The 16,904-nt window shown below is 41.3% G+C and overlaps 1 protein-coding gene across 2 annotated transcripts in view; it reads right to left on the bottom strand.

The window, feature by feature from the left end:
• LOC118773058 (myosin VIIA and Rab interacting protein) overlaps positions 1-16,425 on the bottom strand; it is a 118,203-nt gene extending 101,778 nt beyond the window's left edge. For both annotated transcript variants that reach the window (XM_036521810.1, XM_036521809.1), the window contains exons 1-2: positions 16,331-16,425; positions 5,691-5,876 (exon numbers count right to left, since the gene is read on the bottom strand). In XM_036521810.1, the coding sequence (XP_036377703.1) occupies positions 5,691-5,800 (110 nt within the window). In that variant the 5' untranslated portion in view covers positions 5,801-5,876; positions 16,331-16,425. The remainder of the gene's footprint in view (positions 1-5,690; positions 5,877-16,330) is intronic.
• Positions 16,426-16,904: the final 479 nt, after the last annotated feature.

Raw genomic sequence — 16,904 nt, forward strand, 5'->3', positions numbered from 1 at the left:
CAGCTAATAGTGAGGTGTGGACCACAGAGTTCTGCATCACTGTCATCACATCCTCACCTGGGTCAATAACCCTGCCTCCACCCCTTCATCTGTCCCCCCCCCCCCCAAAAAAAAAAATCCCTGTTCTTTCGCTCAGCATGTGATAATGACACGTCTCCTAACCAGACCCATTTATCCATCCACCTCATTTCCGCTCACTCTAAATCCAAAACCACTGGAGCCCATTAATACCCGCGTGCTATGCTGAGCACTCCTGTACTTTCATAGCTTTGATCCACTCCAAGAAGCTCAACCCCCATGGAGGACAGGCCCATCATCTCTGCTGTAAATGAATTCTGTCAACTGTGCTCCAACTGGCACTAGGGACACTGTCCTGATGGAGGAGGACATAGAGAGAAAGATCACACTGACCCCGAGTACCGGCTCCTGATCTGGCCAAACAGCCACCCCTGTTTTCTATATAATGCAAGCCTCTCCACCTTAACTGGAAGAGGACTGCTATGGTTTATTGTTTTTCTAACAAACCAAATAGCCCTACCCACATCTGGATCTTACAGTCTTCTGTCAGCACATCCTTTTAATAAGGTGATCTAGTGAGAGCAGGTATATGGTACTGCAATGCACTATAACCAGTGGCCGACTTTGTTATCAACATTCGCATAGGAAAAGTGCTTCAGCCAGCACATATAGTGACTGTCTCCTCATACATTAGGACAATAGAGAGCAAATTAGCTGCATGACATTGTTCCATTATTGTGTTACTTTATCCTCAGAGGAGCCACTTAGTATAGACTACGTTTCCTCCTATTATATGCTTAGAAAAAAGGAATTCAGATGTTTCATGGATAACTTACAGCACAGAGGAGCGGCATTAAGGGGGTGCCTAAGCAGGTCTTACAGCAGGCACCGTATCTGCTCACAGAAAGTAATAAGGGATAAGTACCTAAAAGGAAATGAGACCCTGTGAAATCTAAGGGATGCCTTATCTTTGGGGAGCCTGTCTTCTTGTCCGATTGGAGGCTGTTTGTATTTCTTTTAGCTCTGCATGGTGGAAAAAAAATCAATAAAAATAAGAAAAAAGCTGTACTCAAAGAACAATTATATTTAAACAGTCCTTTCTCTGAAAAGAGGAAAAAACAGGCAACAGGGCTAAGGGTCAGCAGCACATAACTCATTAAGATTAATAATTTCATTCTCTGCATTCACCTCATGATGGTCGCAGGACTACAGTCATTTAATTGTTTTTTTCCTGATTTTATCTATGATTTATTCATACACAGTATTAGCATAACAAGTCATATGCTATATGGAGCATGCATCTCAGACAGACAGAAACCCATTGCAAATTGTCCTGTCAAATTCAAGAACTGGAACTGGAACTAAAAAAAAAAAAAAAAAATACTAAAATGTATTTTATAATGCAAATGGACACACTGTTAGCTGATTAGCAGAACCTTCACCCTGCCCCAGAAACAGTGGAGGCTCAGACGCTGGCAACACAATAAACAATTGTTTTCAAGCCTTCACAAATTTACAGCCAAGGAAAAAGAAAATAGTTATCACAAGCGTGTAATTTAAACACTTCTCATGGTGAGTTATATTTTCTGTCAGACCAATATTTATGAGACACAAGGTAATATCCATCATGAGTTTTTTTTTCCCTGCAATTCTTAGCATACACCCCTTAAGAAATTAAAAGTAACTATTTAAACTGGCAGCAGAAACTCGTAAATTACAGTACCAGTATCAGCTATTCATGAGTGACTTTATGACTTCTTTATTACTTCATAATTTAAGTAAAACAAAAATGTAAATCTAACACTGAGGTAAAACCATGATTCCAAAATATAAAAGAAATCTGCTGTTTTATGTTGACGTTGAAGTTCAACCTACGACTTTCAAAGTACCACTTCCTTAAACTTATTGTGCCAGGTTTTGGGCCCTGGCCAGGACAGGAAGCCACAGAAATCAAAGCTGTGCAAGAGGGCATGTGAAGTCATCCCGCTGTGACCAGACATGGAAGAAGCTTAGACGAAAAATTAAAAAAAAATGTTTTCTATCTAGGGAAAATGCCGATGTTGTACTTCTACTTTCATTTTTATTTTGCGCAGTAGTGGATGGTCTTGTGTGCAGCTCAGCACCTGCTTATTCAGCCTGTGGGGCAGCAGACAGCAGGGCCCTGTCAGCGGGCCTGGTCACACCCGCTGACAGCACAGCACAGAGAAATCCCTCGCTGTCTGTTACAGCCCTGACTGGCTGTATAGATGTATGTGGTTCAGGCCGGCCGTGGATCTGGCCTGTCAGGGCAGAGGGAGAAGCGTCAGGTTTGAATGGGGGCTTTGATCGCTCTCCAGCCCGTCACGGTGTCAAGGGCGGGAAGGTGGAGACCGTCCATCCTTTCCCTCAAGGCTGCGAGAGGCCCAGAGGCATGACATGTGTGGGTGAAGGACAGGATGAAAGAAGACTGCTGTCAGACCAGAACCACTCAATCCCCCCCCGTATGCTATCTGCTCATATCCTCCACATACACTATAAACATAATTACTGGTGAGAGCCGTCGGTGAAAAACTTTCACATTTTCCACAACCGCATGTTCCACAGTCAGATATGTCCTCTTCTTACTAACCAGGACAAACAGCTCCTCATAGTAAGACATGACAGGAATCAATTCATGTTTGCATATTCTAGGGTCACAGTGTTACAGAATCAGTGTAGAACCAAAGAATAAAATAAATGATAGAAATGCTGAAAATAAAGTTACAGTTGTTATCAAACTTGTTTGTCAACTACGATAATGATGAAAAATAGTACCTTCCCCTAGGGATCAAGTCCATTTATAATTACATCAATGGCTCCCTGCTATAGGTTATTCCAGTCGGCTGTGTGCATTTAATGGGTATATTCATGCAAAGAAAACTAATTATCCAATGAAGCTATCAATTAATTATCACTCAGCTTCTCAAATACTGCAGTTTCACTCTGAATACATTGAATTCTGTATTTTTTCCTTAGATTTTCCCCTTGAATGTTTACAATGTTCCTCATTGTAACAAACGGAATATCACAGGTGAATGCAACACAGTTACGTGTGCAGTCAAACAAGGTCAATAGAAGCCAAATATCAAGAAACTGGGTTTCCAAAAGAGTTGCCATCTACTGAACTTCCTTTTTGTGCTTATGTCCACACACCATCTAAAAAGTATTTGGATGCCACGGTACATATAAAGTCATGCAATAAGACCTGTGATGTACACTGACCAAGCATAAAACAGTAACTATTCTGTTTGCTATTTAAACATGAAAATCTGTGAATAAACATTGTCATGGGAAAGTTATTGTGCACTTTAAACCTGCTTAGGCTCAGCTTTTGTCAGCACCAAGAGTAAGCTAGCGTAATGTGATTGGCGCTGCTAAATTTGAGGCTATATTTTAAGCATTAGCCAGCAGCAAACAGGTTCCCTGTTAAAAAAAAAAAAGAAAAATACTGCAGAAGACAGTGTTTTGAAGTCTGACTGAAGTAGGCTATACTTTAAAAATCACTCGGAACAGTATGTAACGCATGTTAAACAGTGATGAGTGCAGAATATGCTTTGAAGGGAAATGTAGATGAAGGCCTGTGAAATGCTGAAGCTGAAGAGAGGACACTAGAAAGCCTGACAGCTAATGATTGATCCCAGCACAATCATTTAACCCATATAGGGTACTTTAATGACCAAACTTTCTTTACTTGTCACATGCTTCACACATTTCCACTGTGAGTTTTACTGTATAAGAATTAAAAACAGGCAAAGCTGAAAACATTCATCTTCAAGGACACAGACCGACCTCCCACTTAAACTGGAGTAATACCACACCAGCTTCATACAATACATTTCCCAACAAGCGCAACCTCTTTGTACCGTAACAGTGGCGTTTCAAGCACTGTAAACTGAACCCTAAAACAACTACAGGCAGCAGCTTCCACCAATTACATAAGAATCTGAGGTTGAACACCAGCAAAAGCTTTGGAAGGAACATGGGCAGATAAACACAGTATACTGTTTTGTCTTGTTTTCCTAATCGGATTGTTTTTGTTTTGTTTCAGCCCGATACCAGCTCTTTTTAGAGCCCCTTTGAGAACAGTTAGGAGGAAATTAGTCACTGTAAAACCGGACAGGGCTGGATTTTCCTGTCCATGTCAGAGCAACAGAGTGGCCTGGACCCCAGCAGAGAGCAGAGAGAGGAATGCAGCTCCTTCATCAGGAATGCAGACCTCATAACTACAGCTAAAACTGGTGTGTCCCTGCAATTAGGATGAGTACAACAACCGCAGGCTTTCAGCTGAAGAACATTTACAGCACTGGATCCCAAACTTGTGATTATGCTATTTCTGTCACGGGATCCATTGTGTTAGAGAATGCCAGGATGTTTATTTCATCGCCACGTCCTCTACATGACCTCCCACAACTCCCAATGGCGTCAGGCCAACTTCTGCACTGTCTGCAGTCCCAACTCACTGTCTGCTGATGGTAACAGGGCTGCTTTCATCTTGAGAAAATAAGGAAAGGGGCTGATCAGATAAATAAGGGCTGGGACCAAACACAAACCTGGGACCAGTTCAATGCCCTGTGGGCTGCTATGGTCCTTTGCAGTACTGACAGGAATATTTGCTCAGGAACTGCACAGTGAACAGCTGACCTCAGGTTGTGCTCAACTGACGGCTGATGCTCACCCCCCCCTCCCACAACACCACAGCATGACGACATGTTGCACATCAGACGTTGCAGACAGACAGAGGAGATACGATAGAACAGACTGTCAGGGAAGTGAGTGAAAGGGCTATGCCATTCTATGTGCCAGGAGCTGGGATGACACTCAGGGGATGTCCCTGCCACATCCAAGGCAGGCTGTGACGGGGCCCGGAGGTCACCGATTCTGTCCAAGTCCTGAGAGAAGTGACATTTTGACATAAAAGCCATAGGACCCTTAAAATGGATGGCTAATGTCAAGATCTCCCTCCCTGAGTGGCCACAGCAATCCTGCACCATATCATAAATGCATTCAGCCGTGCACTCGTTCATTCAAAAACACCAACAGAGGCGCAAGCTTGTGATGTGACTGAAACGAGTTCTCTGTAATAGAAACGCTAAAACCTTAATGCCACAAAGACAGAAATGTGATGTAACAATTCAATAAATGAAAAGTCTCACAGTGGAGTTCTGTCAAGTGAGGGTCTAAAAACAGCCAGAAAACATCTTTATTTGCACCAAAAAATTGTAATGGGACAATGAACCAAATACAGTATGGGTGGAGCTACCATGTTCTGGCGATCACCAACTTGTGGGAACCAAACAAAATAATCCATAGAAAATCCCTGTAACTGCTAAGTAAGGAGGTCATTATTCACATATGCATACGAAGTTGTGTTCATATTATGAAGCCTTACTCCCTCTTCATTTGTAAAAGAGAAAAATTGCTTGGACAACACACATGAGCACAAAGCAGACGGTTGTGTGTGTGTGTGTGTCTGTTACGGTAGGTAGAGTACCACTGGCATGTAGCCACAAGTTTCACACAGATATGTCACCATCCAATCAACACCAGAGACAGCAGCGCTAGCCCAGTCATTCTCTCTCTGTGTGAGCCAACCGCAAACATTCACACAGGCGGTAAAGTGACTGTGAGAGGCGAATGGCCTCTTGCCATCTCACCTGAGCCTCTCCTCCTCCTTCTTCCTAAGCTTCATGTCCCTCTGCACCACCTTCAGCACGTGCTCCGCCTCGTCGTCCGTCAGTCCTGAGAGGTCCAGCTTCCTTCCCATCACTGTCCGGGGGTTCAGTACGCAGTCGCTTTACAAAAACTAAAGCTGCTGTCGAGAGGGCTGGGCTGAGTTCTACCTGCAAAAAGAAAACAGAATAGAGAAAACAGTCACTTGCTATGGCTGGAAGGCGAGGAAGTCAGTGCACCAGGCCTCTTCAATGTGATGACCGCAGTGATAAGGTTAAATGCATGAGCTTTTAAAATCATAAACCTAATCAGTTGCCTCCGTGATGATTGATCTCACCTACAGGGGGTGCCTGTATATTTACAGACTCAAAATCTAATTTCCTCCCAGGCAAATGCAGGTCTATTTTGTGTCAAAAGGACCTGAAAGGGGGTATTAGTCATTACACACAGGGTGGGAACTGTGCTAAAATATTATATCGCTAGGATGTATATATCTTGTCTATTATTTAATCATATTTAGACATGATCAGTATTTAGATTTCTGCTGGTACAACATTAATTCTGAAGCTCTTGAAAGGAAGAGCTAAAACATCAGGGAATATATTTTCCAAAAGAGAAAAACACCCACAAGCACATGTACGCACACACACATACACACACACTCCTTTTCAGACAGTTTTGACAGGTAATCAACTGCTAGAGCAAAAAGCTGCGAAAGATCTCCCGTTAGTCTGATTAAACTGACTTTGCACTGCCTGAATTCATAATGCAGTCATTCATATGGCAGAATTCTTACAATAGCTTTACACTCAACGCCCTGCTCTCTGCAGGAACACCTCCTTTGCAATTTCAAGAGTGGGAAAGTGCCAGAGCATGACTGATTACTTCTCGCGCAAACAGTATGAAGAAACACCTTTCCTGTTCATCCCAAGCTTTGGGTACAAAATGACATTGAGCAGTCTCCCATGTGCTCCTGCAGCTAAAACAATTCAGCAGATTGCATTTAGGTGAATGTCTGTTTATGCCCTAGGCTTTCAAGACTAAGATTATCTTTCTTACATATGAATGGAGAGATACAATTTGTTATACAGTCTTAGTACCTCAGGAGGTGGCTCACCGGACTAGTAACCATGCGCCATGGCTCTCCCAACTCACTGGAGGAAATAATTATTCAATTGTGCTTTTAATAGTAGTGTCAAGGGCAGTGGGAGGGGGATGTCATTTGCTGAACGCTAGTGCTTCTATTGGAAATCCGTCTGACAATGCAAGCTCTCCGTGGTGACTCACACCCTGCTCTGAGATTGGTGCCTTCTTCCAGCTCCTCGGTTCCACTTGTCCTACATCTACCACTCTGCCTGCAGTGCTATTCAGAGGGACTGTGGAAATTATGACACAAATGGATGAAACCTAAAAAAAAGAGGACTAAAAATCAATGTCTTCTGTATTAGAACTGAACATAATGTCTGGGGTGTATGCACTTCACGCTGCATATCAGAGGAGATTCTTGGGAACTGGGGCCCACATCCAGAGTTGTGCATCAGCATAAGCGGGCTGACAGTGTGTGCCACTGTAGTGGCTCCCGCTGGCCATGCAACTTTGGGGTATATCCATACACCTTTCCACTACCTAGCCATCTAAATTGTCACATCTCATCATCATATTGCGATTCCTAAAATATACATTGCTTCTGTTGTTTCAGTACAAATACAGTCTGAGATCAGAAACTCCTGGGTAATTACCATCTTGAAGTCAATAGTCAGTAATACACAAGGCATATTTATTTGCTTGAGATATTCAATTGTTTTCAACTGTCCACCTGGCCATGCATTTTAAAAGTAATGCCAAGGTCATTTCTTTTCATGAATGAATTAATGGAATGCAAAGCAGGCATGGAGGCATTTTGATTGGTGTTTGCATCTTCGGCAGTCACAGGTATATTTCTTTTCCTGCTTTGCACATGATAAGGATACATAAGGCCTACTTTGACAACAAGATAGAGTCACTTTTTTTGACCAACCAGTCAAGATATGCGTATTTGAAACAGTATGATTCGCCACCTTGTGAATCACAGCTAGGGACTGGACATAGCTACGTGACCACAGTGTTGTGTGTTTAGTGAATTAATAGGAAAACTCTCAATGAGACTTGCTTTCTGAAAGGATGGGAGACAGTGTGACCTCAAAAGAGATGAGCTTCTTGATGAGGCAGTTCCAAAGCCATATCTCTCCTTGGTGACCGCACAGAAGGTAACGCAGTGCATGTGGAATGCTCAATGCCGTTGCTTTGACCTCAGGGGAGGACAGCTCAAACCGCAGCCGCTTCAAGGTAGAGATAGGAGAAATATCCCCATCCCATCCCACGCACACGTGCACACACACAATAATCAGCCTTAAAACATCACTGCTTCTCTCATAACCAGAAAAGAATTTGCTCGTGAATTACCCAGTTTCATTTTAAATCAGGCAGAATTTGGTGTGATTGAAGCATGATATTTATGATCCAAGCAATCAAGTTCTCCATTGAGATGGAGTGCACCCACGGTATTTGGTTAATTATTCTAGATTTCAATCCAGATGCATTGTGTTTTGCCTGTAACTCTCAATTAGAAATTTAAGCAAGCGTTATTTTCCCATTACTCCCACAGCATTTTTCCATTATTTTCTGAGACTGCTGAGTGCAAAATGTTCTGCAAGTAATGGAAAAGGTATCACTTGCTTAGGTTTGCCATTCGAATGCAGTGCAGTTTGATTGGATTCCAGGATTTGTTGTTTGAAGCAATGAAAAAACGTCATTTTGTTGGATGACAATTTGATGATCACCACCTCCAAGAGTCCTTTAGATCTTTTTCCCCATGTTAAAGTCATTCAAAATTTGAGCAAGTAAGGTAAATAAACCTTTACATTTAGCTTGATGTCAGAAAAAGCACCAGTATAGCATGCAGAAACATTACACATCTTAACAGCCTCTCCTTGCGGCAGACGGTGATTCCAGCTGACACCCCAGCTGCGTGGGAATGGCATAGGTCCTTCACCTGAACTTCAAATTCAAGCTCACTGTTCAAGGAGGCGAGCACAATGCATAACTTAAAATTATTCATCTGGATCGAACAACTTCCTCCCTCTAACAATGGATGTAAATCCATATGTTTAATGCATATCATTATATAAAAGTACAGCACAAATAGGAGCAGTCTGGCTTTATGCTTTTCCCATCTTTTATGAACAAACTGATCTATATGAACAAACTGATCTAATGGTTGGCACACTCACCTTGTTACAGCACCCCAAGGCTGCACATCTGAATCCCTGATGAGATATTGCTGTTTTCTCTTTTAGCAAGGTACTTAACCTGGATTGCCACCTTATGTAACTAGCTGTACAATTGGAAAATGGATCATACACAAAATGAAAGCAACACAATTCAACCCGAGCAAGAGCGCCTGCTAAACAAATGGTGAGTAATACTAATATATATGTAAATGAAAGACACTGCGCAGTCTTTTGAGGTAAAGAAAGGCTTTGATTGGACACAGAATGGCGAAGCTGAATCGGACAGACGGTGAACGCACTGTACCAAAGACTGAAAGTGGGTCAGGCTCCCATACTTTGCAGTTAAAGACTGTCATGGAGAGCCACAATGTTACCGGAGCCCCCGGTGTCTGTCTGCCTGAGAGGACATTCTCCCTCCCCCTCCCTCTCTCTGACACACACACACATATACACACACACACACACGTGCGTCTGAGGTGGGAGTTGTCAGAATAGAAAATCTGCAGAGCTCAAGGGCATGCATGAGCTAAAATATGAATACAACTCAGAGGTACATATGAGTTAAAGATGAATAAAACACAGGGATGTATGTGTGAGCTAAAAGGGCATACTCACCCATGCAGCAAATTGACTGCTTGTTTTAGCCTCTCTATAGAATAAGTATTTAAGAGCCTCCAGCTACATCCTGAAGGATAACCTTCATGATAACTCTGAGTTTGATTGCTGGGAATGTGACTGCAAAGAACTACAGGCACAAATAGATCTGATTGTTTTTTATCAGTATGGGGTGCACATGCTGTACCAACTGCTTATAGTCATTATAAATGACAGAAAAGTGACATGGATTATGAAATGTGAAAATGAAATTTACTGCATCATGCACAAAATTCCCTCAATAAAGGCACAGTAATCCCTGTATGATAATTTCAGAATAAATTAATAATATACAGAGAATATAACTGAGAAATGCAGTAGACATAGTCTATTCCCAATAGTTTTGAATGTCCAGACCATAAGCAACATAACAGGTGTGCCAGTGTTTAAAGCAGGAAGCACAAAGATTACCAACTCTTGAGAGCAAAAGAATGACCCACACATGACACTGAGCTTTATTTACATCTTTTCCTCACATATCTACCCTTTTAACATTCTATTTTGGAATCTAGATCCCTCATTTCAGGCTCAGAATCACTGCAGACCTCTGCCACTAAAACAAACATTTATCCAAAACACATGCAAAATGGCAGGCAAACAAATATCACCAAAGGGCCCAACTGTATCCACATTGATCACCCATCTGTGAGCTTTGGGTGTGCATTCTAGCTATCTTCTTAACACATAGGAAGGCTGACAGTAAGGCAAAGCTGTTAAAAGCTAATAAACCAGTTATAGTCAATACTAATGAACTAAAAATCAGTGGTCTTGCTCAATATATCCTACAGTGTGTCTTGGTCCTGTGACCTCAAATGAGAATTATCCATCACTCACATATAACCCTGCAACCTCCTCCTGCCTGATGGCTTAAGATAAATATGGTTGAGATGTGGTAGTGCTTGGATTGGACACTTTCTGGCAAAACCAGGTTGCATGTGGGTGTGGCACCGGTCAGCAAGTAGAGGGTAGTGTTCCCTCTGAAACAAACAGAAACACCAATGTCCCGGTGTGGTAAGAAGGAGCCCCAACACTGTGGAGATGCAGTCTTTCTGAAGACACATTAAGCAAAGTTCCAATTCTGTGTGTTCATTAAAGATCCTATGTAGTTCCCTGGAGTCCAGTTATTCCCAATCCAGATATCAAATCATCACACAGGTTATTTGGCTGAATAATGTTCTTCCTCAGTGAGGGTTGTGGTGTGAAATGACTGCTTGGAGCTCCATCTGGGTGGTGGTTGAGGTTGTCCACTACCTTCACTGTTAAATGTTTTTAAATCCATTAAAGGTGCTTTATAAATGAGGAATATCAATATTAATAAAATTTAATATTATTTATGTATTATCACTATTATTCACGGCATCAGTAGTAACAGAAGAGGTATTATATTTACATTTAATGCCACGTGAAATGTTTCCACCAGCAAGGACTCCCTGAGATTACTTAAATTTTAGACAGTTGTAAAATAAAGTGTTTGCAACATACTGAAGAGCTTCAATTTCAAAGGTGAAATCGCCCAAATGCAGCACCCAAGCTCTCTGGCATCATATCTGTACTTTAACAGGGAGGCAGAAACATATGGCATTTTTCACATCTCCAAGACTTTGGTTAATCCATCATTAAAGTAGGAGACTTAAAACTGACTGTCTTGAAATTAAAACCGTGGAACTCGGATGTGTCAGATCAACTACACACTGCTGGAGCTAACACTGTGAAAACCACAACCAGAGGAGCATCAGCATGGGAACCAGTAGACATCCTCCTGAGGGCTGTTCATGGAGTCTAATGTCTGGTGTCATTTTCAATACAGTAACTCATCTGAACAGCGCTCACTTTAATGAGAGCTCATGGTCAGTTCCATCTCAGAGCAGCCCCAATTGCAATGCATGACTGCTGCCCACAGTTCTCTCAGGGAAATGATCATATTCTATCAATGCACCTCTGCATAAGGTACCAAAAGCTGCATTGAGTTAACCCTATATCAACACCCAACACCTGAACTATGAAATTCAGTGCACATATACAACACAGTATACAGTGGTTTGTATTGTACAACACTTCTCCCTAAGATTACAATGGTAACTGGGAAAAGGAGCAAAATGGCATGATCTGGAATGATGTGGATTTGTGAAGTTATCCACCAAAAGTAAAAAGTTCACATTTCATAAATTTTGGGCCCTGTTTTAGACAGGTTTCCTTCATGCGTGTAAGACTTCACAGTATAATAACAAAACGGCCTGCTGCACTTCCTCCAAATGCCTGAGGACTTCCTCAGTATTCACCATGCATTCTTACCAGGAATACCTCACATTAGTGTATGTTTCTACAGCGCAGAAACTAAGGCTGTATTATACTCTGAAACATTTTTATATGTCTGTAACTACAGGTGAACAGTCCATAACAAATTAATTTTAGTTCTTTACCCAATCCACGACCACAATGATTAACTACACATCACAGTCTCCACCAGCCTAACTCATCTGCAGAAAAATGGGCACATCTCATATTAAATTAATAATATGTAAGATCATGTTTCTAAGCAAATTTTTCATGTTAAGGACATCAGCTCTGATATGTCCTTATGAGAATGGTAAGATTTATTCAACATTAAACCTTGTGAAATTTGTCTCTTTTTACATGGTTCAGAATAGGGTTAAAGGCTCCCTCTCTCTACTACTCCCACCCATGAGTTCACTACCCTTAATACTAACACATCAATCCCAACACACCTCATTACCCTGTGTACAAACCCTGTCAAAGAACCATGCAGTCAAAGCCTTGCAGTCCCTTTCTCAACAGCATATTATGTGTGCTCCTTTAACACAGTACTAAGCGGATTATACTTTGTCTAATTATCTAAACCTACTGTACTTTGATTTTGTTAGAGCTCTAAATCCAAAAGAGACATTTAATGTGCATCCTTTAGCTAAAAATGCCCTCTCTTTCCAAGGCATATGACCTTTATGATACGTATTATAAAGGCTTATGTTAGCCAAATGCACTGGAAATAATTCCTCATGTATCCAAACCACTGTCAGCAACCAATCAAAAATAAGGATGGCAGCCTTTTATAGCACTTTGGAGCACATCATGGCATTATGACGTCCAACCGCTTGACCGTGCTCTTACAATGCCAAAGCCTGACAAGGATATTGCCGGCAGGCTATGATTGGAAGTGACAAGTGCAAATGTTAAAGTTTAAAAGTCTCAATGTTACAAATAATACGGTATTGTACTGTCAGTAAAAACCATGCACCAATGTTCCTTTTCACACTCACGCTGTCTTTGCTACTCATCATTCTACCTGTACTCCACCTGTATAAGTTCTTAGCTTAATAACAACTAGCATTTTATCATTTCTTCATCTGCTCACTACACTGTTTGTATTTTTTTTTTTTGAACTTACCATTTGTACAGCTGGGTGTTCTACTAAAGTAAACAAGGTTATGTGCCTTGTTCAACAGCCACTAACAGCCAGAGTAAGAACCTGCTACCTCCTGGTAACAATTTAAGCTCTGCAACCATTACTTCACACTGTGACAAACAGATTTAAAATAGTTCAAAGGATTACCAAAGACCAGTATATCCCTCTCCAGATAACCTCTGGATGACTCCAACTCATTTGGGATTTTGGGGGCCTTTCAAAAGGACAATGCCAATCTTATCGGTACGGACATTACTAACACGAAAGGCCAGCAGCATTATACATTCTGCATCATTAGCTAAACACTTACAGTACATGGCAGGAGGTTTCACACTGCCAAGCCACACTCCATTTAAGTGGAGTTTTGAACTGTGTTCAAAAGACATTTTCTACAGCCATGAGCCATGGCAGACTAGGCATATGAGATAACGAAAACAGAAATACTGTACACTCTCAGCAAGTAAGGTGTGCTATTGTACTGTACGTCCATGCACAATAAGAGCTTCAAGAATTTATAGACAATATATGAGAAGCTTAGGGAATCATGTGATATTTTCTTTTTTTTTTTTCTTTTGCAAAGAAGAATTGGTTGACTGTTTGTAAAGCTTTATTTTCTTCCAGCTTGAATGTCAGAGTTTGAAGCATTTCAAAAAGCTCCTGCACAGTTTCAAACCTCTGGTGCTTTGAAAGCCTCTTACTGCAATTTAGAAACGAAACTAACTTCATTCTGTGCAGGCCTTTTTCCCAGCTCAAAATGCAAAAAATTGGCTGGACACTGTGTAGACTACTCAGATGAGATACTTACCCTGATTACCCAATATTACAAGAACTGCCAGCTCTACAAGCCGATGAAACTGCTGTTGGTTGCCATTACTGGTCAGCTGATGGTCACTTCCCTATAATCTTGGAGAGGGGTGTATCCACTCAAACAACAGTGATCTATACATGTGAACGGTATTAACAGTCCTGTGTCCATGACTTTAAACCTGAAGTCATGCATGTAAGGTGATCTATGAGCGAATGTATGGGACAGTGGGACATGAGAGGGATAGGAGACTGTGTTGTGTTACTGTGTTATAATCTGACATACACCATCCTCAAATGCCATATATCGTAAATACTATATTCACACATTTAACAGCATGACTCCATGCAATATTTTATAATAGCCACAGTAATTGTCCTTCTAACAGGCCAAGTGTGTTTGCCACTAGATTTAAATTTCTCAACGTGCCTGACACACTTGTCATGCCTATTACCTTACCAGACACTGTTGCTGGAAGACACTTGCGCTTGACAGACTGTTATACTATAGGAGCCCTACTTGCTTATACAGAAGAAGCATGTCATTTCCCAAACTGCCTAGCATGGACTGGGACTTCTTCATTGCTCAAACTCCATCTTCAGTTCAGAACCTCCACAATGCTGTCTGTATTTCTGTATGTTAAGTGCCAACATTGTTGCATGCCACACAATATCAAAAGTGCTCCCCATAACTGAACGACCTTTAACCTTGAAACCCTGACTCCCATCTCCTGTGCTGAACAAATTCTTGCAAAAACTAATAGTATTCTAGGATAAATGCTGCATGTTTCACTCCAGGGGTCAGTTTAGAATTCTACCCAGCTCCAGAGCTCTCACTGTCCTGCAGTAACCCTCCAACCAGAGGAGCCTGGAGCACTACAGCCATGAATCAAACATTTGAATCAAAGCTGAATTGCTGTCATTTCCATCCATCTGTCTTCTGTTATTACAAAGATTTCTCTGGGCTGGATCCTAATTGGATGCACAGTCATTTCACACCCATGGAAATTGAGCTGGTGTTTCCTGGCATGCTACAGTAAAAACACATTTGACACCGTTAGGTGCCTTGAAACTCTATAATCACTCTGCCTCTGTAGCGTCATCACTTCAGCTGTGGTTTCAGCTCCATTCCATTTCTCTGTTATAATGCATTTCAAAAGCAAGGCCTGCTAACTTAATAGTCATTGACGTTGTGCATGAATAAGGCTTGCAGTGACTACTCAGTCATGATTGACAGCACAATCTGAGAAAATGGTCACCACATGAATGGCTAGTAACTTCAACAGCCATATAATAATTTGGAAAGAATTTCACTATTTTGTTTTTGGGAGGAGTAATTGCTTTATCTTGATCAACTTTATTCGTTTTTTTCCACAATTGTGGAAAATAACATCAAGCTTAAAGTTCATCATAGCAGTCTATCTGAACATAAGCCAATAAGGACTGCCCTCACCTTGGCTTGCATTCTTCACCATTACACTGGACATCGTGCTCATTATTGTCTTGCATTCTACCGCATTGCAATCGGTATAACGTTCGTTATCACTAACTTATGTGCAGTACACGACCTTTTACTGCGATTTTTGCGAAATCATCCATCTTTTGTGATAAATCCATGAAGATTTTCACAATACTTAAATATTCATAGTATTGAAGTGATCACTGTCATACTGACAAATATACACGTGCTTAACTTGTACATACACGTTAAGGCAGATATTACTTTACATACATGTAACCACATGTCTGGCTGTTTAACGTTGTGATTTCTGAGTCACCTTGTAAAGTAAAGACCTTTAACACAATATTGTAACACCTAATTTAAAATGCCCCCTTTTATGTGAGTACCTTTGCAGGATAATCTTTCAGATTTTGCCATTAATAATCGCCATACAGTCACCATTGCGTATACACTAGACAAGCAGTGTAAGACAGATCATAAATGAAAAAGATTGTAGCAAATTGCCTTTTTGCTATCATGTCAATACAATAAATGCGGTGACGGTCACCAACCACCTTTATCTTTGGTACCAGCACTAAGACACTATGTCACAGCTGCTACTAGCCAGCTTTCCTTTATATATATATATATTTTCTTTCTTTCTTTCTTTTTACTACCCTCTACGCTTCTGTAGACTGAAATACGTGCACCTGACCATATGTTCGATTTACACAACAAACGATCGTCCGTGAATCGGCATTAGTGTGAATGACCTAACAAACACTGCAGGTGTATAACCTATGTCATTCTATGATGCTATAAAGTTCGTTCGGGCTATGTACAATGCAGTTCATTCAGAGACTGAAAAACGGTAAGCATAACGTGTTTATATTCGTTAATCAATGGTGCAGCCTGAAGCAATAGTAATTCAGATAAAATGAATGGATACCGGATACCCGACAACCCACTGATATTACGCTTTCGTTATCACAGAAGATCGGAGAATATTTAAATGATCAAAAAGCAAAAACTTACTTAAATTCACTCTCCCGGATACTTTAACTGCGTTTGCGTTAGTCTCCTCGCCCAGTCCGACTCATGCAGTGGCAACAGACCGCGTTACAAGCAAACTAACCAGTCACGCGATTTGCATTAGAGAGAGCCGCTGTCCATGCCGCGCCGTTTGATTTTGCCTACACCTAATTATTTGCCGTTTACTGAGTTTTCAAATGACCTGGCACGTAAATCCCTTCTTCCAGACGGGGAAACAGAGGACAGGTTGGAGAGGATGCTTGTGTCTTAGTCAGGGTCGCGAAATCCACTGGGTGATTCCATCTTCTGTCAGCACCTGGGTCTCCCGCAGATCAACCAATCAAACAGTCCGGATCAGCCCCGCGACTTTCCTTAGAAGGGAACGCAACCTGCAGAATGAACTCACTGTTGAAATCCTCAGCATTCATTAATTTTTATGTAGTCGAGGCACAGGACGCCTTAAGACTGTTTTCTGTGTCTGATTGCGAAGGTGTTAGGTAGCAATACATGACGTGGTGTTATATCTTCTTAAAGTCATTAACTACCAAAGCATACAGCATACATATACGTGTGTATA

The sequence above is a fragment of the Megalops cyprinoides genome, chromosome 2, assembly GCF_013368585.1.
Source record: "Megalops cyprinoides isolate fMegCyp1 chromosome 2, fMegCyp1.pri, whole genome shotgun sequence".
In the NCBI taxonomy this organism is placed as follows: Eukaryota; Metazoa; Chordata; class Actinopteri; order Elopiformes; family Megalopidae; genus Megalops; species Megalops cyprinoides.